The 25,593-nt window shown below is 30.5% G+C and overlaps 6 protein-coding genes across 15 annotated transcripts in view; 3 read left to right on the forward strand and 3 right to left on the reverse strand.

Moving 5' to 3' along the window:
* The window catches only part of LOC132907168 (dehydrogenase/reductase SDR family member 7), an 84,926-nt gene extending 84,540 nt beyond the window's left edge, over nt 1-386 (forward strand). For all 5 annotated transcript variants that reach the window (XM_060959987.1, XM_060959984.1, XM_060959986.1 and 2 more), the window contains exons 7-8: nt 30-199; nt 265-386. In XM_060959987.1, the coding sequence (XP_060815970.1) occupies nt 30-199; nt 265-352 (258 nt within the window). In that variant the 3' untranslated portion in view covers nt 353-386. The remainder of the gene's footprint in view (nt 1-29; nt 200-264) is intronic.
* An 86-nt stretch (nt 387-472) lies between these two features.
* Nucleotides 473-2,251, reverse strand: LOC132907173 (small ribosomal subunit protein uS2m). The gene is made up of 3 exons (XM_060959998.1): nt 1,456-2,251; nt 1,269-1,364; nt 473-1,197 (listed from the first exon to the last, which is right to left on the reverse strand). The coding sequence occupies exons 1-3, from the start codon at nt 1,490-1,492 to the stop codon at nt 539-541; spliced, it is 792 nt and encodes a 263-aa protein (XP_060815981.1). The 5' UTR covers nt 1,493-2,251; the 3' UTR covers nt 473-538.
* A 538-nt stretch (nt 2,252-2,789) lies between these two features.
* Nucleotides 2,790-5,469, forward strand: LOC132907200 (NF-kappa-B-repressing factor). Its single transcript, XM_060960056.1, has 7 exons — nt 2,790-3,265; nt 3,819-3,952; nt 4,053-4,302; nt 4,402-4,528; nt 4,601-4,773; nt 4,836-5,009; nt 5,087-5,469. The coding sequence occupies exons 1-7, from the start codon at nt 3,090-3,092 to the stop codon at nt 5,247-5,249; spliced, it is 1,197 nt and encodes a 398-aa protein (XP_060816039.1). The 5' UTR covers nt 2,790-3,089; the 3' UTR covers nt 5,250-5,469.
* A 283-nt stretch (nt 5,470-5,752) lies between these two features.
* LOC132907217 (prohormone-4) lies at nt 5,753-13,388 on the reverse strand. Of its 2 annotated transcripts, none has more exons than XM_060960091.1 (5): nt 13,235-13,388; nt 12,864-13,170; nt 10,576-10,707; nt 9,812-9,964; nt 5,753-9,724 (listed from the first exon to the last, which is right to left on the reverse strand). In XM_060960091.1, the coding sequence occupies exons 2-5, from the start codon at nt 12,991-12,993 to the stop codon at nt 9,531-9,533; spliced, it is 609 nt and encodes a 202-aa protein (XP_060816074.1). In that variant the 5' UTR covers nt 12,994-13,170; nt 13,235-13,388; the 3' UTR covers nt 5,753-9,530. The 2 variants fall into 2 exon arrangements, with proteins under 2 accessions (XP_060816074.1, XP_060816073.1); XM_060960090.1 differs by having other exon boundaries at nt 12,864-13,103; nt 13,208-13,388.
* LOC132907183 (syndetin) lies at nt 11,944-20,781 on the forward strand. 2 transcript variants are annotated; one of them, XM_060960025.1, is made up of 9 exons: nt 11,944-12,095; nt 15,566-16,081; nt 16,153-16,835; nt 16,910-17,288; nt 17,370-17,660; nt 17,735-18,205; nt 18,285-18,406; nt 18,470-18,659; nt 18,731-20,781. In XM_060960025.1, exons 1-9 carry the CDS (start codon nt 12,042-12,044, stop codon nt 18,839-18,841), a joined length of 2,817 nt encoding a protein of 938 aa, XP_060816008.1. In that variant the 5' UTR covers nt 11,944-12,041; the 3' UTR covers nt 18,842-20,781. The 2 variants fall into 2 exon arrangements, with proteins under 2 accessions (XP_060816008.1, XP_060816009.1); XM_060960026.1 differs by lacking the exon at nt 11,944-12,095 and adding an exon at nt 14,916-15,348.
* LOC132907219 (ADP-ribosylation factor 6) lies at nt 19,751-24,517 on the reverse strand. Of its 4 annotated transcripts, XM_060960093.1 has the most exons (6): nt 24,290-24,513; nt 23,601-23,712; nt 23,340-23,443; nt 23,062-23,260; nt 22,802-22,985; nt 19,751-20,529 (listed from the first exon to the last, which is right to left on the reverse strand). In XM_060960093.1, exons 2-5 carry the CDS (start codon nt 23,680-23,682, stop codon nt 22,843-22,845), a joined length of 528 nt encoding a protein of 175 aa, XP_060816076.1. In that variant the 5' UTR covers nt 23,683-23,712; nt 24,290-24,513; the 3' UTR covers nt 19,751-20,529; nt 22,802-22,842. The 4 variants fall into 4 exon arrangements, with proteins under 4 accessions (XP_060816076.1, XP_060816078.1, XP_060816077.1 ...); XM_060960095.1 differs by lacking the exon at nt 19,751-20,529 and having other exon boundaries at nt 21,368-22,985; nt 24,394-24,517; XM_060960094.1 differs by lacking the exon at nt 19,751-20,529 and having other exon boundaries at nt 21,368-22,985; nt 24,198-24,513.
* Between the last annotated feature and the right edge of the window lie 1,076 nt (nt 24,518-25,593).

Below are 25,593 nucleotides of genomic sequence, written 5' to 3' on the forward strand. Positions count from 1 at the left end.
GTTCTTTTTCGTATATCTCTACTTTATAGAAATATGGAGAAAATGTGAAAGAAAATTCGGCAAATAAAGTGAGTGTAGAACGTTGTGCTACACTGATGGGAATTGCAATAGCAAACAAGCTTTCTGAAGTGTGGATTTGCAAACCACATATACTACAGCTGGTGTATCTTGGAGTTTATTACCCAAATATTGGATTATGGTATGTTACTTTAGATTTACCAAAATTTTCATTTAGATATTTTATAAAATTATTTTATGTTTTAGGATAATGAAGTATCTGGGATCAAAATTTATGCATCGTTTGCGAGATGATAAAACAGATATTAAAACAAGTACAAAAGAAACACAATGAATATATATTTTTTCTTACACTTAAATATATATTATATATTATGTTGTTTTTATTCAACCCGTTTTTGATTCACTAATTTATAATTGTTACATTTGCTATATGAATTCAATAAAAACAATATTTTTATAATTAAAAAATTTACTTATAAAATTTTTACACATTTATAGTACTCGATCAGAAATTATATTATATTTTATCCCTTGCAAGCATTTCATTCTTATATTTCTTGCCTCTCATTATTGCTTCCTTAAATAATTTGCAATACAACTCTATGGCGCAAGGTGTGTCATCATTTCCAGGAACTGGATATGTTATAAGTTTAGGATCGCAATTTGTGTCTACAATACCAACTGTTGGAATACACATTTTAGCTGCATGGGACACTGCTGTGTGTTGTTCAACAACAGACTGCATGGTATTCAAAAATATACACAAATCTGGCAATCTGGTAACAGCTCCAAACTCACATGTGGCATTTGTAAATGTTCCAAGCTTCCAAAACCTTGTATGAGCATACTCTTGACATTGCTTTGCAGTTTCTTCTACAAGATAAGAAATTTGAGGATTTCTTGCTATGAACAAAATTATTCCATCTCTGGAAGCTATGTGGGCTGTGAAATTTAATGCTTGTCGTAAAAGTTCAGCAGTTTGATCTAAATCGATTATTAAGTGACCTAGCCTAGATCCAAATATAAAAGGTCTCATATAATCATTTAAAGAACCTTCTTTGTGACCAAAATGTACTCTTGCATCAAACAAGTCTTTGACAGTAAACATATCATAAACATGAAAAAAATCTGGATGATTTAATGGATTTATATCTTCTAGACTCTTTGTGTTTGAAACTGGAATATTATAAATTTATATTTTATTTAGAAAAAAATAAAATCAAGTATGTAAGATATAAAAATTTTACCATCTTTAATATCTTGTTGTGGTTCAGGTTTTGTGGATAATTTATGCTTCGAGCAATATGAGGGTAATGGTCGCAAAACATTCCAATCTCTCCATACTGTAATAAACAATATGCATTAAGTTTACAATAACTTGAAGAAACATTTAAACAATAAAAAAGTGAATGAGAGGAAGAGAGAGATATTTACATTTAGATGAAATTGTTCGTGTGACAATAGAAGTCATCGTGTATACTTTAAATTTTCTATACTATCGACAAATAATTATGTCATGTACATTTATTGCTAAAACAGACTTATTTAAATCTTTTTCTATGTAATAGGTTAAGAAGCTTCACTGCTGTTAAAATCAAATAAATGAAATTTATTTTCTTTAATATTTAAATCGGAAGTCGATATAAATGCAATACATATTTCATTAATTATGTTCAGATTATGTTACTTATATTTTTTATTACTAATTTCGGCACATTGATCTAATATATACCTATAGACATATTCCTATGTAATTTCATATACCTATGTACACAAAAAAGAACTAGTTTCAACTTCGCGCACCAGTTCACGATATATATGTATTGATACAATATATGTATGTACAGGGTGAACCAGTTAAATAAACACGGTTCTCCTAAATATCTGCCATATTTATTGTTGCACGAACAATATTCTCAGCACAAAGATACAGTATTCCAAGCCAACATACAACGGTGGAAATAGTTCTTTTTATAATTTGCGAACCAATTAGAAAATACTATCATCACCTAGTTGTAAAGAGCTAGAACTAATCTTTTTATGAGAAAATTAAAAAATCAAACTTCTCGGTCTATAAGGCGTATTCTTGAACTATTCAGGAATTAAATTAATGCTTTCTCTCAGAAATATTCTCTGTATAATATTATTCCGATTCCTTACGTAATTAACTCATTACATAGAATTGGTGTAAAATACCATATCTTCTGTCAAAGACTATCAATTATATATATTATACTATCAATTAAAAATTTTGTTCCATGTTACAACCATTGACTCATTGGTAGTAGGCGTCACGGTGCATAAAATAGAGCATTTTGCATTAATTGCATATTATTAATTAATTACATAGGACATCTAAACTGTGCTGTGATTGGAAGATGTGACGGTATAAATAAGAATAATTGAAAAGGAGACTAACGAAGTGCATGAGAATGAGACTGCATCATCTGAGAATAAGAAAATACTGTGATGAAATAAAACAGTTCCCGAATAACGCCATCCTTCCGCAAATTTATAAATTATTGTCATGAAGCAGAAAATAAACTAATACCTATACGTAGAAAATCGGAATAATATACATGAAACATTTTTGAGAGTTAAATGGTTAATTTAATTCCTGAATAGTTCAAGAATTTGCTTTACAGACCGAAAAATTTATTTTTTTTTCCTCATAAAGAGATTAGTTCCATGTTTCCATCGCTAGGTGGTTATAGTGCTTCATGGTCCACCAATCGGACGACCTTTTAAATTTGCTTATGATTAAGAAATCAATCTTAATCAATTTCTTAAGTTCTAAGCTTTTCTAAGATCTCAAATCTATATTATATTTCGTTCATGGTGTTATTGCTGTGTAGGCCATTTTGCGATAATACATTGTTTCTTAATATTGAAATTTTTAAATGTATTTCTGTCTTGTAACATATTTCACATAAGTCAGACAAAAGTGTTTGAAGTACTTTTAATAAGACATCTACAGGAAAGTTTTGTACAATTTTTAATAAATGGTACACATCCAGTGTGTTTATGTATAAATCTGTAATTTATCATATAAAACGTGTGATATTGTGATGAAAATGAGCGGCGAGGATGATTGGGACGTAGAACGATATAAGACAGAACATGAATGCGACGAACATTGGGAACTTAGACGCAGATTTCTTTTAACTCATAAGGATAAATTTCCAGAAGATGAACTTGTGTGTTTAGCTCAAGTATTTGTAAACGTGGAATTGCTTGGATGCAGGTAGTGTTGAATCTAAAATGTGATATCTAGGTTTTATTTGTAGTTTGTTTTATTATATGTTTGTATATTGTAACTCACAAAAGTATTCAAACCCATAGAAGTCTTTTATAAATGTATTATGCCTGTTATATGATACATTTCCAAACTTCATTAACATTGTAATATTGTGTGAGACTTGAGTATTATGATTATGTTGATAAAATTTCAAACAAATCTGGAAATATACATAGATGCTACAAGATACAAGTATGAATTTTGCAAAAATTGTACAAATATTTAAACAGGCAATTATTTATTGTATTAATAAGTTAAAGTATTTAATGGGATCTATTTAGATATATCTAAGATGGCTATTCGTGCTGCATACTAATTTTTTATCAATATATGTTCACAATAAATATATTGTATAACCTGTTCAATGAGATAAAGCAATAGACATAAACAAAACTTAATTGCTGTGGGTACATTTATTAGTTGCCAATTGAATGTCACTTGTTAGCTCAAATATTTTTATGAGTCGTTTTACATATATTCTAATAGCATTTACTTTTAGGTATCCTTTAAAGACAATGGAATTAATTGCAGAATTAGGTCAAGATATTGTTGATGAATATAGAGAAGCACGAAAAATTAAAGTGCAAAGAAAAGTTGTGGAAGCTTCGGATGCTGCTAGTTCAAAGGTTAAAGGTATATCTAAGAGCTGTGAGTTCTACCATGTGCTGAGTATAAAAGAAGTATAAGAAAATCTATGTGATTTATGTGCATCTCTTAAAGAATAGTTTTTTAGGAAGAATTGCTTCAACAACAACGTCTTCCAATACAACCAAAACATCAACACAATTACAGAACACAAAGTTGTCACATAATTTATCATCTAATAAAGTACCTGTGAAACGAAGGAGATTGGAAGAGCCTCCATTTGGCAATATTGTTATAATAGAAAGGGTTGGAGATATACCACAAAATATACTTACTAATGCAGTCAGTGTGTCAGGTGGAAATTTAGAATGGAAATTTGATAAAATTAAGGACTCTTAGTATGTATACAGTATACACATATATATATATCTTTCCTTTTTTTTCTTCTTCATTGTTCCTCAGGATTATCTTCCTATTTCTTTCTTTTTCTTTTATAGTAAATGTAATATTTTTATAAATTCAAAACTGTTAGCGGAAGGTAGTAGTTCTAACCTAAAGTCTGCGAAGAAAGAAGCATCCATTGTTGGATTACATGAACTACAGAAGCATTATTATACGATTAAGGTTTATAAAAAAAGATTCGTTTTTATTTTCATATATATTGAACTGCTACCAAAGCTTTATTTTTATGTTTAGATTAAACACAATATAAATAAGAATGCTAATGTAACTGCAACGACAATGACTAAGGGTACATCAAAAGATGACACCATCTCTAATGACAATATTGGAAAAAAATTAATGAAATTAATGGGTTGGACTGGTGGTGGTCTTGGTAAATCGCAACAGGGAATAGTAGAACCTGTTACGTAAGTATAATCTTCATTTTGTTTTGTAAAACATTTTAGGAATATTACTTTTATATCTACAGGATTCAACAGCAAATGAGTAGGAAAGGTCTCGGATTGAAGCAAAATTCTTGCTCTGTAAAAGATTTAAGAAATAAATGTAAAGAGATCATGAGAAAGTACCTTTCAGGTGACATGAGAAACGATTTAGTATTTTCTGTTGATTTTACAAGTGATGAAAGAGCAATAATCCATCAGTAAGTGCGTCAATGCAATTTTTCGAAATAATCAGTTGGATTGAAAATATTAAGTATGCATTCCAATTTCTTTATAGAATTGCAAGACAACTCGGTTTAAGGTCGCATAGTTATGGTCCTAAAAATGAACGAACATTAATAGTTTCTCGAAAAATAGACCCACAAGATTTAGTCGAGGAACTAAAAAATTTTGGGGGTAATACTAACAAATATCAGTTAATCGAGCCAACTGGACTGTAAATAAAATAATGAACTTATCTTTCCATACATCATATAAATTTTATGTTTAGATATAAATACCAGTTGCAATAAATATATGTATTTTATGAAAATTAAATTGAAATATATAATTCAAAACATACATTATACTAATACTGTTAATATTATTTTTATATTTAATTTTTATTATGTAAGCTGATTATTCAAATAAAATATTCCATCAAAGAAATTAAATCTAAAATAGTTTGTTGCTTTATTTATTACGTAATAGATAATTTTTTAAGCGTGTCTTAATAGTTGGGAAAAATATTACATGCTATTGCACAATTCCATGAAATTCTGATTCTCTGAATGCATCCTCTTTCTCAAAAAAAGTTCCTTGGACCGATTTTGATTTCGATGTTCATTCAGTAGAAAAAAGAAGAAGTTTTTATGAAATCAGAAATAGAATTAATTTAATGATTACAATAATTACGAAAGATATATATATATATGTGGTCAGGTACAATTTCAATTTCGTGAAATAAAACTGAAGAAACGTTTACTTTATTTAATGATTTTCGCGCGCTGAACTTATTTCCAAGAACATTGTATTTTGTTTTAATTAATAGAAGTACAAAACTTTAAGAAGCAAGATCGCTTACAAGTGTACGGTACGTCGCAGTTGCCGTATAATAAGAATGCTTTGGCAGTAGAACAATCAGAAGTCGAAAGTAACATAGATACAAAGGCGTGTGATTTCTTTTTTTATTACATTATCACATTCTTTAAATCTCGATAACTAAGATGGTCAAGATGGTGTTATTATATGTATACGTGTATGCGCTGTACACCTCATCGACTGGCAGAAACATCCGATAATGCTTGTTCACGCTACGTTACATATTTTGCGAACAAAAACTCTATTAAAAAAAATATTCTTTTTTTTCATTTTTAAATATTCTCTGCACTAATTGAAAATGTAACATTCCTTTTTTCATTTTATATGGTAATCCTTTTAATTGAATATTATGGACGGATTATGTAGATATGTTCTGTTACAATGGTTTACAATTTGTCTAATATGCTTTATTAAAATAAATCCTACATTCAATTAAACTACTATTAGTAAAACTGTATTATACTGATTAATAAAAATATCATAGAATGATATAATGACAAATATATATGTATATCTAGTACTTAAAATACATTATTAACGAAACACAGATGAAACGTGATGGATTGTCTTTGGTTTAAATCATATGGAAGAAGCAAATTGATGATTATTCGCTGTAAAGAATAGAGAGAAGACGTGGCATGTACAAGCATTTTAGAGCCCGTCGCTTGAAAGCGATGGAAATATACCGCGCCGCACATTGTACGTGTTGAATTTATTAATTTCAATTACCACCGGAGATAAACGGTCTTATCTTAAATATAACACGTCAAAATTGAGGATAAAAGGGTAAGGAGGAGAGGAGAGGGTTTAGAAAGGCTCAAGGCGTTCACGAAGCGGAGATTCGAAGCGCCTTGATCCTTTAAAAGAAGTCTCGATACCTAAAGCTTACACAAACTTCCCTCGGGATTTTGTCTTCGGTCCAGGCCCTACTTTGGACCGTAATTGACATCTAGAGGGAATGTTACATATCTCTCTTTTCATCATTTTTTCTTCGCTTTTCTTTTATATATCAAAATAATATATATCTACTATATCTGATAAAAGTGACTCCTCTGTTGATACGTAATTATATATATATATAGACTTATTTATCATTAATTAGAAGATATATCATTGGTTGACTAGAAGATATTACGCTTAATAGATAGAGATGCATTTCATCACTATACTGAAGTCTCTCCAGAGTGAAGCCACGTTTAATCGTTCTCCGTTTTATTTGATATGTATTTATGGTTTCGAAATTTCACAAGGGAACTTTATCGTTAAAACACGTGACCTATACTTTTTCAAATCTTAAAAAGACTAAAATAGAGAACTGGCTTCCAGAGAGAATTCGGCATTCATCTCCAAATTAGATTACTGATATGTATCTATATTGATATGTTGTGTTGCGTTACCGTAATGAAAATATTAATACATCATAGCATTGTATACTTGCTTCGTCATCATCATCATCATCGTCACCTTCATATTCTTAAGTAAAGGACGCGTTATACCCTGAAGGAACGCGATACGATGCTCGATTTGTACCTGCTTCGCTTCTCATGTTTAAAATAGATATAATATATGTATATGTAGATTTTTATATACATATACGTGTATAAATGTGTACATGTACATGTATGTATAATTGTATGTATTCTTTGATATAAATGATTCGTATATTTATATTGTACTAAAGATCAATCGTTAGCGTAGCAAGAAATTTATATTCCTCTATAACGTGACTCATAAATTAAATTAACAAAAACGTAATTAATCGAGATAATTTTTTTGTCCTTTTGCATTGATTTTTCTCTGAATGAAGTCAGAATTTATATCTTGTGTCGCAGTAGCATTCTAGCAGAAACAGTCGATAAAGATCGCATGTAGGTAGAAAAATCGACTCAAAGTCCTTCTGATTGTTGGAGGTTTTTTGCATCGATCATCCCGTATTACATATTACATCAACGAAAGATCATGTCAAAACGCGTGTGTTTTACAATATTACAAGATACACGATTAAATCATACCGAGCGGTTTAACAAAATACCTTTAGATGCGAATCAGGTTTGTCTACGTATTTCCGTTCGGTTCGTATCGACGAGGGTTAATCGTATACAAGCATTTCATTCGAGTAAAACCAACAGTAACTATTATACTCTATAGAAAGAGATACTTATAGATTCTTAATCATGTTCTAATCATTCCCTTGTACTTCAAGTATCAAAGCAACTTCTCTAGAGTATAAAGTAGAAGAGGTATTATTTGAGATTTTTCTGATTGTCCCTCACTTACTTATCTGTGGGTAATAGTATATCTTGTAATGTTCTGTGAAATATTAATTAATCTAAATGTTAGCCGGCGAGATACTGCTGCAAAATCTAGAAACATCTCAACCTCGATACGACGAGAAACTGAAATCCGTAGAAGGACCTTTATATGTGGTACTGAACCAGCAGTAATTATCCGGTTTCATAAGCATGTAGAAGTGCAATAGATAACGTGTGTGTGTGTGTGTGTGTGTGTGTGTGTGTGTGTGTGTGTGTGTGTGTGTGTGTGTGTGTGTGTGTGTGTGTGTGTGTGTGTTGTACACAAAAATTTCTGTAGCGAAAAACACATGCAGTGTTCCAGCCGTTAGACAGGTCTTGCATCGTGCATGAGTTTATATACGTCATTATCTCCAATATCACGAATACTAGCCACCAAAGCACAGCTTCGGTAATGTAATAAAATACGAGTAGAATGGGAGTCTGACAATGTAGTAAAATCAAATTTCACTAATTATTCGTTTCTTGTATGCTGCGCCAGGCACGAAATTACAAAAGCAAAAATAAATCTTAAAACGTTTTCCTAGTTTTGATTTTTCTGAAATCGTTAATTACTAATTAGAATATTACATACATATCGTTAAAACGAAACGAATTAATCTATAAATGAAATATCTAAATGTTTCCTCTCTTCGTTTTCATATGATTCTTCGTGCCCCGAATGACGATTGCATGTCGACGACGTCATGTTAGTCACGGAAACAAAGCGACAATTAATTAGTATCGATCGTAGATTACATGACGTCAAATAGAATGTTCCAGTAAAGTATATATAATTAATGGGATTGGTAATCACAAAGCTCTCGTATCGCCTCCATACGCGACCATCCTATTCACCGTCAAACATTGCCATCATTTCTTCAATTTATCTTTCTCGTTTTTAATTCTATGTAATATGTGTAAAAAGTAGAACGTTTATTGGAGTAAAACGCGTGCCCATTGCAGCGCGAAAATGAGTGACGTCGCATCGATAAAGGTGCACAGATATACAAACATCGACCCTTGACATTTAAGGAAAGTTTAAACATTCAGTACTCCCATGCCTCTCGGTAACGATAGATATCTTCCCAACTTATCTCGGTGCTCACTCAACGTGTTTTTTGAAAAGTAAGGAGAGCAATAAGATGACACCGAAAGAAAGCGACAAGGAAACTTGAAATGGAGAAAGAGGAGAAGAAAAGGGATGGAAAAAAGAAGGAAAGAAGTAGGCGGCGATCATTTCGCAAAGGAGACTTGCCAAAGAATTTTTCAAAGCGATAGGATAGTGCGATTGTAATACGATACAGCCAATGTTATAGCGCCTCCGTCGTGACGTTCCAAGAAAATGCCAATTCAGTCGAGAAAACCGGTTTTGACGAGCTTTTCCAGGAAAAACTTCACGTCCCCCAGCTCTGAGTCCTTGATACCGATTGATTTCAACATGCCTAAATCACCATTCTCCACCGCCATAAACACAGAGCGCAAGTGTTCCAAATCGGAGCGCATTAGATGCAAGGCTGCACCAAAATCTTCGATCGTCTGAGATTCTACGAATTAGAATTTATCTTTTTTCAAATTTAATGCTCCAAATTTATTTTAGATCGATTTATCTTTAGAAGAATTATAGTAATTACCAGAAAGTGCTATAGCAACTGTATTCACGCCACCAAGAGGCTTTAACGTATCCCGTGCCTTGGTCCCAAACAATTTCTCGAGATAATTTGGACCGTGACTTGCCAACAACGACTGCAGGAAACTAGCGGTCTCCTCTACCGGTGGTCTTTTTGCTAAAACAAGCAACAAAACATTTTACCCAAATATTACACGAATATACGTAACGTTCGTTAACATTAATCCTGGTTCTTTCTTCAACGACATATACAACTCTATACAAATTATACAAATTTATATCTATATCTACATATCACAGTAATCATTTTCTACTTGTACAACTTTATAGCTAGGGAACAGAGAATCGATGTTAGAACTTAAAAGATAATAGATTCGACCTAGTGATCGTATAGTCTGCTAATAGATAGGTAGTCGGACAGTAGTTAAGGACGAATATAAATCAGACGTCTGATACACCAGAAGCTCGATACGTTTCTGCCACATGAAAACTTTCTCGTAACCTTGTCCCTATTTCATTGTTGTGTAAGACGAGTTCTCTGAACTAGTCTCCTCTGTTTAATAAAAGTTGTGATCTTTTCTTTAACGGGAAACTAGCAACATTTTATCTGTTAATACTAAAAGAACATGGAAAAAGAGAAAAAGAGAAGACAGAGAAATAAAATAATGTTTAAATAGGAAACAAAGAAATATGTGCAAATGAATACAAGATCAAAATGTTGTTACGTATAGACGGTAATAGAATCAATTAAGGGACAGGAAATTTTACCAGCTGTGCATAATCGTGAATCTTCGTCGTATCCATCTTGACAATCGGGAGCTCCGTCACAGAGATACTGAATCGAGATACATATACCGTCCCCTGGACACTTGAATGGCTCGTAAGGACGACAAGCATCTCCTGTAACATTGAATTATCACTAAAATAATAATAACAAGAATAATGATTTTTTTTATTTTTGTAACTATTTTATACCTGCTATCATAAAACTTTTATTTTGTAAAATATGTAATATACGTACATAAGATACATAAGTTGTATAGTATAATATATATGGAATTTATAGCATGTACATAAGCGTCCATCAGATACAATGGTTCACAAAAGTATTAGGACAATTACCATAGAAAATTTTTATGTATATATTATATATTATAAAACATTTTGAAATTTCATTAGTACTGTAATGAGATACGACAATCACGATTACATTAGTAAAATTTCAACAAATCTAGAAATATATATAGAAAATACAAGATTCGTAATATATTCATAAAATATGTTTACAATGTGTTCCAATACTTTTGTGAGAAACTGTACATGCCTGTTTCATGTCGCGTGCGATTCGTGTTGAATATCACATATACATACATATAATCATATACAAGAGCACGCGCGTATATGATTGTCAGTGTGCGCGTGTGCATTAACTTTGTAAGTGGCAATGCCCAAATTAGCATACATAGTCACCAATAATTGGTGGTTGCCAGGGCGGCTGATATTGACCGAGCAATATAACATGTATTATTTAACCCTGCTACAATTTTCGAATCTTTACATCCAAACAGAAAGTCTTCTAACGTTCCAAGAGGAACATTAGTATAAAATTAAAATAATAAATTACGTGTATTAGCTGTATATATTTTTGAAATATTTTTTAATGAAATTAAAAAAAATTTTTACGATACAAAGAAACCATTCAAATCCGAAAATGATCGAAGGAACGTAGCAAAGTTAAAATTGATCTAATTCTTTTACGTTCTTCGACCCAATTGCATTTTTCTAACGTTAAAAGATATCCGAAATTTAAACCAAATATGAAAAAGTTCTTATTGGTATGCATGATTTCTCGCTTCACATTTTTTTAGAATATTAGAATTCCTTTCTGTTTGCTGAAATATGAATAAGATTGAAATATGAAAATTTAAGGATCGCAGCAAAACTTGATAAAAAATCGCTTTATTGAAAAATAAGGGTACGTGCAAATGTGTATGTACATACTTTTCGCAGCCACTGTAAGTTGCAGAAACGACGTAATTCGAGTTCGCAACAAGTTGTTAACTACGAGGAACTTCACGCTGTTTATTGCTCAAAGGAATTTGCCATTGATAAAGTAACGCTTATTGCTGGCGTCGATTACCACGTTGCGTTGAATAAACCACGGACAGAGGCCGTGTCACGAAGATGAATCGTGATGCGCTTAATGTACCACGTGGATTCAAATTGCCACTTCAATGTTGTTATCCATCGACACAATGGACCGTCGTATCAAGATTAAAATGTACACGGTATGTATTGTAGAGTTTGGGTAAATGGTAGATATACTTTACAGAGAAAATAGATCACTATCGATATCTATTTTATATGTACGTTTGTGAATCGTTCTAACTATTATACAAGGATGAAGAAATGGCTAGAATTCTGCTTATCCGTATTTCGTTTATACGAACAAGTTAATTTGTAGTTGCTATGGTTGAGAATATCTTGTAATGAACATACATATGCACATTATTGGTTTGTGTCCAAACTAGATTATGGAAAGAACAATGGAATATGATGGAAACAGAGGCAACTCAATGAAGCTTAACTTCGGTTTTTTAAATATTAGATATATTATAGGAACTACATAACGACAGATGGAAGGAACATCATAGGAAATGTTCTATAGTTTGATATGCTCGGATAAACGGAATTCTTCCAAAATCTTCTCTTTTTAATTTTTTAATATACATATCTTATTGTTACTTCTCGTTACGCGATACTATATGATCCGATTTGAGATATGACAATTGTTATCGGTAACGAAAATTCTTTACGGTCGTGTTTGAAAACATGGATCCATAACACCTATCTTTCTATATACATAAATTTGTAAAACTAGTTATATAAAGCAAACAATACGTAAAATAAACTATATAGCTAGTTATTGACTACTATGAATTCTATGGACTAAACAAAGGTATAACTCTAAGGAAATGTGTTGACTAAGAAAATCAAGGTTGCATATGTCCTCGATTATTAGGAAACTCCAAAAACGGCCACGATTATTCGCTTACCTGTACGTTTGGTATTGAAGTGACCATAAAATCGACTTAAGTCGATCGCCATGACAGCACGGGGGAAAATAACGCAAGCACTCAGGGCGAGGCTAAGCGCAGCCACGCTAGTGCAGAACCTCTGAACCATTCTCAGCAGACAGACGGTTAGATTATACTCTCAAGAGACGAACGTGTTTCACTTCGCGACCTTCCCTTTTGGTTATAACTCTGAGTACAGGAACACAGATGAACTACCCTCTATTAACGAGAGAACAAGTCAGACTTCTTCGCTTCTTTCTCCAGCTGTGAGATACCGTACGATATGCTGTAATCAAAGTGACGATCATTGACGAAACACTGACCCCTTCAAATGGAACAGATACACGTACGCAAAGAAGGATACTTTATTCCGCTTCACTCTTTCTTCCTCTCTTTTAACTTTTTCTAATTTTCACAGCCACCCACCGTCTCTTTTTGACACCGAGTGGCTGGCGCGTGACACGGGGTGCACAAGCACTGTGAACACACCTGCGTATATACCATATACCATACATCCCATACCAACTACATGTTATACCCCCTCACCCCACTACCCTTTACAATCGCAAGCTATGTGGTGGGGAGTACGCAGAAAGGCGTTCGACCAATCACATAACAGGTCTCGCTGGCCGCGGCCAATCGAAATCAGCGAGATCGAACGTTCTACCCTGGAACACCTACGCGACCCTTTTCTATCACGTCGCATCGATTTCAACTCCCTTGTACCCGTACGTAACTTTTGTTTATCGTCGTTATAACGTTGCGTTTACGCCAGCAGAATAGCATGGCTACTACTACTGCCACCCTTGGGAACCGTGGTATATAAACGTTCATGGAATTTTTAGGAATATAATACCGTTTAATGGAATTAACACGCAACCACAACAACTGTTGGAAATTTCGTCGTCCATGAACCAATCTTCCTACCCTGATACCTACGTTCCTTCTTTATTTCACGAATCGCTTATGTGCGTGATAGTAGCAGACGTAGCTTTGAAATTTGCTAAGAGTTTCTATGTCGTGTTGTAGAATTAAAGATACATATATGAAAATTTAAGAAGGGATACGAAAAGAATTTAATAGATTTCTAATTATTATTTGTTTCGTATCTTGAATGGATTAAATAAATTTTATTTGTATTATCTATATAAATTATATATAGATATAAAATTCTGGCGCATTTAAAGGACAAGGCTTTCACAAAATTAAGATTGTAAGAACTAGTGAAACAGTAAATCACTGTTCAGCCTGCTATAGTGTAATATGTAATTTATCTGTATGATTATTATGCGTTATACATTATATACATTATATATGTATAATATATATATACATATATATATATACACACACACACATATGTATATAATATTTTATATATTTTTTATTTTATTTTTTACAATACAAACATATATATATACAAACATATATATATATATATATATATATATATATATACATATATATATACATATATATATATATATATATATATATATATACACAATATCAAACATGATTTGTTAAAGGGCAAATTATTATATACTTTTATTATTTAAAAGATTATATTAGATTATATGTAATAATTTATGTAATACAAATATGAAATACAAAGTATCTTCTAGTTATAAAGTGAAACACGTTGTGCATAATGATTATATTTATGAAGAAAAAAGTTATAAATTATGATCGTAAAAGAAATTTAAAAAACAAAATATGGTTTACTGAGAATGGCTGTTTTAACGTGGTTCTTAACTGGAGTTACGTATCTCCCTCAGTAGAAGAGGTCAACTATAACGTAGCCTCCGTAGTCTACAAGTATTAAATCTTGATTATGAAAGATCTTCTTACTTCCAAGAAAATATCATAAAATTGCAGCAGATATTCCACTGAAATATTTAAATAAAGTTAACCTTTTGTTTACTATGTAAATTATAAATATATACATATATTATTTTTAAATAACTCGTATAACAATTTAGAGTTTCTCCATCTAATAAATTAGTATTTTTAATCGCTTTCTTTATTATTTCATGTTTTTCATGTAACGATAATATTAGTTATATATCTGCTATTATTGTGTTTGGAAATAATGAAGGACCACAAATTGAAGGAAAGAATTAGTGTTGTTTGAAATCGCAATATTTGAAAATCTATGTTGATAACACCTATAATTCGCGCGGAAACTTCATATCGAACATAACCTGAAAAGATATTGATATACATATGTGATTCAAGTATACGCAATGTATAAGCATGTATACGCAATAGATCTGATATACTTGTAAGATGGGGTTAATTAAGTAATTACTGAGAAATGCGAATATTAATTACTATACCAATTGAATGGATAGAAATAGCAAGCTATCGAGTAAATAGATGAAAATGTATTTTACTGAATTTTGAAGAAATTTACAGTATGGAGGACTTAAAATGTAAATTTTTCGGTCTTATTAACAAGCAGGTAAATAAATTTGTATTAAAATTTTACGTTTAAATATCTTATATTGCAATGTAATTGTAAATACAACTTTCCCTCTATTCGTGTTATGCTTTAGGTTATGTTGTACTACATTTGTATCTTTATAAACTTTCAAATGAAATATTTTCTTAATGTTTAAGAGAAAAACTGTTCTAGGATAAACTGATACAGTATATTTATATTTTCCATTGTTATTCAGAATACAACCAAAATTCCATTAATGGGTTTACATCCAGATCTACTTAATCCGTCAGAATCACAGAAATCAGATGATATACAATCAGAAGCTGACCAATCAACAGAAAGTGAACCTATCCCTGATCAAGACATATTAGAATCTATAGAAGAGATTTATTTTAATACAGACCATAATTTTGATCCTTGTAGACACGAATTGGAAAAGTTACCAAAGGTGTTGCAATCTAAAGAAATTGAAAAATGTTACAAGAAACTGAAACAGCAACATCAAGTTGTTTCCAAGAAAGTTCTACAACTTATATTACAAAAGCAGAATGCTTGTAAGAAAGAGTTTGACAAAATTTTAATGATACAAGAACAATTACAGGATGTGTTAGAAATTTGCAGAATGGGAAGAGAAGATTTAAAATTAGCTGAAAGGCAGTTTACTACAGCTAGTTTAGGAATATTAGCAAATTATCAAAAAAGGCAGATCATAGAAGAATTATTAAATAATTTAAATACTATCAAGACATTGGTAAGCTCATTTGACTTATATTTATTTACTTGATGAAGCAATAATGGATTAATTATTATAATACTTTATAGCAACGTACAGGAGATAGATTACAGGAGTTATTAAATGAAAAAAATTATCCCAGAGCAATCTCGTTACTTTTAGAATGTCAAAGTGCTGCACAGACATATAAACATTTCCATTGTATTGCTGCTTTAAATGGAAAATTACAGGATATTTTAGAACAAGCAGAGGAAGCCTTGGATGTTACACTATCAAAGATGTGCACGCAATTCGATGTAACAATATATACGTCTATTCAAGAAGCTTATACTCTGTTAAGAAAAACTCAATCTGCAATGGATCAATTGCATATGCATTTTACTGCTGCAATTCACAATACTGCTTTTGCAGCTGTTCATTCGTATGCGGGCGGAGATACAAAGAGACAATATAAACAACTTTGTCAATCAGTGCCCCGGGAAAGTTGCATTATTTGTCTAACAGAATTGTGTAAATCATTATGGACAATATTGAGCTCCTATTATTTGGTAGTAAATTGGCATAACACACAAGAAAATAAAGTTAAACTTAAAGCTGATGTAAAAGATTTAGAGGAGACTTTTAGCAAACAATATGTGAAGCATAAATTAGAAAACAGTATGATTCGTGTATGGCATGACGTCGAAATGAAGATTTCGATATTTTTAATGAACGCTGATTTAACTTACATTAAATTTGAACAATTTGTTCAAGTTTTAGGTATAGTTAACAGGTAAATGTTTTACAAGAGTTTTATATAAGTTTAGATTAATTTACGTATACTATATTAACAAATAATAATTACAGATTAATGGAAATTGGGGAGGAGTTATGTGGTTTTAAGTCAGAAAATCTGCAAGAATCTATAAGGAAACAATCATTGTCATATTTTTCTCATTATCACGCATCAAGACTAGATGAACTCAGGATATTTTTAGAAAACGACGGGTGGGAATTGTGCCCCGTAAAATCGAATTTTGTGGCAACTCAGTTACAGGAATTTAAGAGTTTAAAACCATCGCTGAACAGTTGTAAAGTATGGAACAATTTTGATAACTCTAACGTTGGTGAAAATGATAGCCCTATAAGTATAGAGTGGATTCAGAAATATTTAGAAGGGGGGTCATCGCCATTCTCTATAGGTCTAGATGATACCATGGACGAAGATATTTTGATAAGTAATGAAGTACGATGTTTGATTTAGAAATATCTTATTGTCCTTATACTAATTGGCAATGTAATATAAAATATAATCTGTATTAAACAGGATAATCCTCCAGAATATTTTTCGGATGAATCAGATGATGATATCCCTGATGAATTAAAACACGAATACGTTGATGATTCAGATCATGTTAAAACAAATAAAAAAAAGTGTAAACTAAAACAATCAGGGCCCATGGTTACAAACACAACACTAAGTATATTGCGCGTTTGTGGAAAGTATTTACAAATGTCTAGATTATTACGATCAATCGCGGTTACGGTTATACAAAGTATGATACAGTTTTACGAGTTATGTTTTTATACTGTACATTTATTCTTTACTTCAGATTTGGTAAGTTTTGTTTATTAGTTACTCTTCTGTTAATATATTAACTTAGTGCTAAGAAATAATATTTTTTCCCACAGCAAATAAATAGTGATTCTTTATATAGTCCAAAACTGAAACTATCTCTAGCAAGAATTAAGGAGAATTTAATCATTTGTGAAAATGATACGGAAGATAACATTAAATTAAATTCCGATAAAGTACGACAGCCCCAGCTCTCTTCCATTGTAAATTTATCGCAACCGGAAAAGCTTCACGGTTTGACTGAACGTATCGTAGGAGTGGAATCTCTAATATTTTTAGGTCGGCAATACGAAAGTTTAAAACCATACTTGGAACATCTTATCGGTGCTAGCCCACAACGTGGTTTCCTTCACCAATTTTATATGCAAACAATTGCATCGAGCACTGATTTAAGGAAACCGGTATATATGGCGGTTGCATCTCGAGCATTTGATGTTTCAAATATTTTAAATTTAATGAATAAAGTTAATTGGGAAGTGACTGATGTTATGTCTCAACATAGTGGGTATATCGATGCATTACTTCAGGTATTTATTTTAAGTACAAATAAAAATTTTAACTTCGCTTGCATTGGCACTTGCACTTAAGAAATTTTTTCTTTTATAGGAAATATATATATTAAATGAAAGATTGAAGAACATCGGAAGTTGTCTTCCTTTAGCGGACGATGTATATAACGCTGTCTGGGAAAATGTGGCACATCTAATAACTCATACATTAGTAGAGGGGTATGTTACCTTTTTACTAACAATCTTTTTATCTTATTTACTTATATCCATTCTCTATTACAGATTTTCTAATGCTAAAAAATGTTCGAATGGTGGCAGAGCACTAATGCAACTTGATTTTACGCAATTGAAATCGAAATTCGAGACATTAACTTCTTTAAGGCCAATGCCTCACAGAGAATATGTTGAATTATATATTAAAGCTTACTATCTTCCAGAGAATAGTTTGGAAGAATGGATAAGGGAACATAAGGTATTTAAGATTATATGTTATCTAACTATGATATTCTTATTTATTATTAACGTATTTTATTTATCTTGCAGGAATATTCTGTGAAACATTTAATTGGTATAGTTTCTTCAGCTTGTCAAAATAATAAAAAAACTCGTCAGCGTTTAATTGCATTCATAGAAGAACAACGGCCTAGTAGATAGCATAGGTCTATATATTATAATACGTCTCAAGATTATATCGAAATAGGAATTGCATAAAGGACGAATTTTTAGGAATAATTTGAAAAGAGGAAAATGAAAAGGATGTATTTTCTTCGTGTACATATTCGGGAACTTTTACTATATCACTAAAGTAAGCAAGCTCATTTAAGAACTCTAATTTTCTTGACACTTTCGTTTACTCAGTGCACGGATTAAATCCATCGATATGGGCTCTTAAAAAGATGTTAGTTCGTAAAATTGAAAGTATGTGATAAAGTACGAAATTGTTAATTCTGATATATGTCAATACAATGTAAGTAATATTGGCTAAAGGAATCTCATCGAAATTTAGAGTTTCAATCGAATTCATAGAGTATTATTATTACAATTAACAATTACAAACTTTTCACATTATGTTAATGATATATATATATATATAGTTAATTATTCAGATATATTACAGCATTGTCGAAAGTCTGAATAAAAAAATATCTGCACTTTGAATCTCAAAGAAGGAATTTAATGTTATTGGATCTGTTGATAAAAAATTTTTGCTCGTCTCGAGCCTTTTCACTCAATCATTGTAAAGCAAGGTGTACATAATTTTATTTCATATTCATTTTATTTTCATAGCTCTTTTTATAATATAATAATTATATATATATATATGAAATATTTTTTAAACATATATATTATTCCACATAAAAATTGTAGTTTTTATAAAGTTATTATGTTTTAATATTTTTATGACCAGAGTTTATAGATCTTATAAAAAAAAACACAATCCATTGTCAGATTTTCAACTAGATAATTGTAATAATTTGTAAATATTTAAATAATTATTTTTCGAAATTAAGTGCAATTATAACTATTTTGTTTAAAAATATATTTTACATTTTGAAAGAATGCTTTTGTAATTTAAAGGTGTCTTTATTATACAAATAATAATAATAATAATATACAAGTACATTTTTGCTGGATTCATCGGTTTCCAATTTTGTAAAAATTATTGTTATTTATCTATATAGTATTCAATGTAGCATTACATTTATCATATATTCTTATATCCTTTATTTGTACTAAAAACCAAAAAATTCTATTGCACCTCTAATTACTATTCGTATTTTAACATTCAACTTCGTTTTGAGGAATGTGTTTGTTTTTAGCTATTAAACAATTTGAAAATTCATATAAAGCGATTAATTAGTTCATTGTATGAATATCTATAATCTGCTTTATACTACCATTTTCAAAATAGAGAAATAACTAAAAATACTCTTCCATAAATAATATTCCAATGTGACTGAAAAATGTTTCATTCCTTTTTATTTAATGACTATGTAATTATAAAATTGGTTAATAATGGTGCATTGAGAATTCTCTGGCTAATAGTATTATGGATCAGCGTTTCCCAATTTTTTTTATCTATGTGGATCGTATCTAGTTTAAGTAAAATTTATTTAAGATTAAAAGACAGTTGTGTTCTCTAAATTTATCTGTTCTTTCGTCTACGGAGTTAAATTACGTATGAAATATGGCCTTTATATATTATCCTTCTAATTTTTATGAAACAAGGAACACGATCCATGGAGTGTAAATGTTAAGAAACGCTGATAATTGTATTGAAGTAACCAATTTCTTCCTTACTCCAAAGCGTTTTATATCGAGCCCTGCATTCTGAATGGCCCCTGTTAAAACAAATCGTTGGAAAATGTAGCTGATACATATATGTGTGAACTAAACAATGGAAATATGATGATACCAAATGCTTACTTTGACAATAAGCCTATTTGACAATGTTATTTCTTAATATTGCGTTAAAAAACGTATGCCCTAACTATAATGACAAACGCATACGCCTTGTTTTTTTTTCTCTCTGCTCATTTATAAACCTAAATTCAGTATCTTAACTATAAATGCTTTTGTTATTTCACACTGAATGAAGAATGAATAAATATATTACTGCTAGCTAAAACTCGCTTTGTTATTGAAAAATTACTAAAAATATTTGCTTCAAATTATGTATTATCTGCTTAAAGGATTCATATCATTTCAAACTTTGGACATTTTACTAATAAAACGTATATTCTATGATCAATAAAATTTCAACATTCGATTTAATTCAATTATAAATGTTTAATTTATTCAAATAAAGTTTATTGCCAAAATATATTTGCTCTTTTGTAATATTAAAACGTGTGTGTTCTCTTTAAAAAATAACTATCTTTTAACAAAGTTATTTTAGTTACAACTGTTATGTTTCTTTTGTTTTCAATTACAACTAAAAGAAACAAATATGACACAATATTATAAACCTTCTTATACGAACGAAATTAGTGAGTATAAACATATACATAGAGCACTGCTCAATACTAGCACATACACCTTGAAAGAATAGCCTATTGCTTTCTTTCCAAAATTTGTGTACTGCTTTTAAATATGAGCTAATTTATCTTGCACATTAGTTCTCACCAAAATACGATACTTAACATTAATGGTACGGATGCCGAGAGAAAAAATCTGACAAACTTATTATATTTGTATTAATTATTACTGCGGTAAAGTAATACAATTTGTTAAAATACTAATACCCTAATTTATATTATATCATGGAATGCAAATCAAATGTTGACATAGAAATAGAGCGATAGAATAACGTATACTATCGTTACTCTACTTTTAATCGCTATGTGAATATGAAGCTTGTAGAAAAGAAAGAATTGAATGATGTTGAAATATTCGTTTTGTTTAGTTAATAGCAAATATTAATAAATATGTTTATCACTCTTATTCTACATCTTATTATCAAAAGGAAATGAAATAAGACGCACATAGAACACTGTCTGGCTCTTTTCTCTGTGACCTAATTCTAGTTCTGTGTAATCCGATCGCTTAACTGGTAAAAAATATTGGCAGATATAATGCTGTTACATTATTAGTAACATTGTTTCTATTTTCTTCCTTTTTCTCTCTCTTTCTTTTGAGCTCATGGTATCAAACTCAGTGGCTTACCATTTGTGCGTACAGAACAACTCCATTTATGTATGTATAAGTGTACGTTTGTACATCTAATGCGTTTCAATCGAAGTTAAAGCACAAAAAAATACACAATGTCAGAAGTTGCACTTTTTTTCTCCTTTTCATCTTTTTCGAAAAAAGTAAGGTTGACTGATATGCATAAAAAGTTGACCCAAATGGAAGACGATTATTAAAAAAAGAAAAAGAACTGACTGTCAGTACGAATATTTTTTAAAAATGAGATTGATAGCAAAAATTTATCAAAGGAATATTTCTGTGCTGTATAAAGTCATTTATGTAAGTGCTTTGAATGTTTACTCACATATATCAGTGGGATTATATGTATAAATATTATGTGTGATACATATTACATAGCATGGATAACAACCAGTGATGAATGAATGTTATGTCCAACTATTCTGGACGATATTTTAAATTAACTATTGCATAAGTGATAATTTCAAATTGTAAAGATACTTTTTCTGGATGTATCTCTTAATCTCATAAGTAGCTCTTACAACTTTTTGTATTCTCTTATAATTAGTATCCCGTAATGCGGGATATGTACGCAAATATATATATAAATTATAGTAAAATGTTGGATGTGATAATCTAATCAATATTGTTGTATTAACTATTTTCACGGACTTTAGTAAACAGTTAGTAACAAAGTCTATATCTTTTGGTACTTTGATAAATTTCTATTTATATAGTATTAATATTACTGAAACGCACCATTTGATGTTAATGGTTACTTTACGTTTGCTGTAGTACATTGGAAATGATTTCCTCTTTCTCTCTCTCTCTTTCTCTCTCTCTCTATCTCTCTCTCTTTCTCTCTCTCTCTTTCGCTCTCTGTCTTATGGATCATAATGATCATTATCAGTTTTGTTACAGAGCCTCTACATGATAAATAAAAATGACAATACAAAGCAAACGTACATTCTTGGTATGTGGCTAACTGATGAAAAATAAATATTTGCTCATAATTTATGATTACTGGTCAACCATGTAAGGCCTTCATAAAGCCCATCTCCAGTTGTGGCACATGATGGCTGCACATACCAATTTCTATCTCGTATCCTAGTTAAACCCAGTTTTTCTTGTATTTCATGTGGTTTCATTGCTGAAAAAATAAATAAATTATATATATAAGACCAATATACGATTACCAAAGATTTATAAGATACACTGATTTATACCATCTGGAAGATCTTGTTTATTTGCAAAAATTAAAATAATAGCATCTCGCATTTCCCTATCATTTATAATTCGATGAAGCTCCTGACGTGCTTCATCTATTCGATCTCTGTCAGCACAATCTACTACGAAAATAAGTCCTTGTGTTCCAGTATAATAATGACGCCAAAGTGGACGTATTTTATCTTGTCCACCAACATCCTACAGTGAAATTATTATCCTTAGTGAGTTGAATATTTTTCAAGCTATATTTAGAAGATTTATAATTACTACTACTTACCCAAACATTGAACTTAACATTTTTATAGGTAACTGTCTCTACATTGAATCCTACAGTTGGTATAGTTGTTACAGACTGCCCTAGTTTAAGTTTATATAGTATCGCTGATATGTAATTAAGGAAATGTTAAAAGAAAACATATAATTCAAAACATTCTTTAGTCTTTTACAAGGATTTTATTATAAAGTTTCAAGTAAAAGAAAGAAACGTGTGTGTGTGTGTGTGCGCGCGCGCGCGCGTATATCTATGTAAGAAGGATACTAGTTTTCCCAGCAGCATCCAATCCTAGCATAAGGATTCGCATCTCCTTGTTGCCAAAGATTTTTGACAACAACTTGCCCATCTTGCCAGCTGCTTTCTAGGCACCTGGCACCTAAAGTTCAGAAAGTTTACCTTTAAAAAAAGTCATTTTAACATATAAAAGTTTTATATGAACAATTCTGAAAGGTTTAAAAAATATAGTGCTCTTTCCATTACTTCACTAACATCTCGTTTCTTTTATGAAATTTTCGTGGGAACTCTAATATACTATGAATGAAAAACTTCCACAAATATCTAACCTCTATTTAAAATTGATTATTTCAAATAAAATATAATAGTTCCACAAATAATATGATTTATATATTGCCGAAATAAGAGAGCTCAAGGACGTTCTTCCTAACCTATCAAATACCGCAAATACAATTAAAAATAGACAGATGTTAGAAAAATACTAGCGAATAAATAAATTTACGGTATGTTCGAGATCTGAATGAATTTGTAGTTAAACTTTGCTCATTTTTTTAAAAGCTAAATATTCATATAATTTAATGTCCGATAGTTGTCACGATAAATAGTCTAATTGGTATTGTGTCTTACATGACAATTGATGACGAATTTTTTTAAAAGAAATCCTTCGAGTCAGCAATACGAGAAGAGTGTAACTTGAAGCAAGCATAAATGTAACTCACCGAAATACATTTACAAAGGGCGAGTACTTTATCATGAACGCGCAGACATATCACATCACTAGACATAACTTATTTATATTACAGCTGTAATATAGCAGCATTACCGAAAACGTTATTTAGGCAGGTACAGCATGATGTCTCTTCGTAAGTCACAAGCAAACACGCATGTAACTTAAATGAAATATTGAGATCAGTTCAGTATGCATCGAATACTGACAGGGAATTTGAAGCGCCACCGTATGTTACTATCTATTACTAATACCCAATTGGCAATACATTTGAAAATTGTATTCATACATAAAACATGTAAGGGAAACTGTTTTAAATCTTAATTTTGAAGTAATTTGAAATTTTCTAGTATTATGAAAATTTGAGTCGCTTTGAACACAATTCAATATTTAAAACGTTGACTGCCACACAAATTTTATATGCTTTATTTGTAATAAAATTGAAATATATACACCATAATGTATAATTTTTGCAAAATATTGTATTGTATTTACGTGCTTTTATCTAACAACGTTATCTACATATGTCATTCACTTTGTACACAACTTTTTAAGAAATTTATTTTATTTTAAAAAATTTAGTATCTCGGGTCATTAATGACCACTGTGGTAGTTAACGTGTTAAAATTTTATAGCTTTGATAAATCTTGAAGACTTGATATTTTTCATAATCTTTATGAAGCTTTCGGGATTTTAAAATTCATCAGACTTATCGAAACTTCATTTATCCGTACACTTTTATATTCATAGTATACTGAACATAATTTGGTACTTTTATTAACCTTTTGAGTGCTTACTGAAATAATCCAAAGTGGTTAAAAATGTAATACATGTATATATTCTCCTTTCTTCATTATATAAATTGTTTATCCTTAAATTACCGACTGTTGCAAATAATATGAAAATCATTGCTTAATACTACTCGTCTGTATACTCGTCTGTATACTCGTCTGTGATGAAAATACATGTGTTACTAGTAAATCGTAAAAATCCTAGGAATCCGTATGTTAATATATGTTTTGATATATTTTTACATAACTCGGTGCACTTTTAAACAATTCAAGTATTTTCAATTTTTATGTACGCATGCGCACACCGATAATAGACTAACAACAAAAAATTTCACATGTCACGATAAATTTCCGTTACATTTTTTTTATTCATTATCTTTCAGCTCGCGAATTTCTTTTTAATTTCATAAGAAAATGTTGTGCCGAATAAATGAATAAATAAATAAATAATTAAGATATAAAAAATGTATATATTTTTATAGTTCGATATTAATCAATATTACAT

Source organism: Bombus pascuorum, chromosome 5, assembly GCF_905332965.1.
Source record: "Bombus pascuorum chromosome 5, iyBomPasc1.1, whole genome shotgun sequence".
NCBI lineage: Eukaryota > Metazoa > Arthropoda > Insecta > Hymenoptera > Apidae > Bombus > Bombus pascuorum.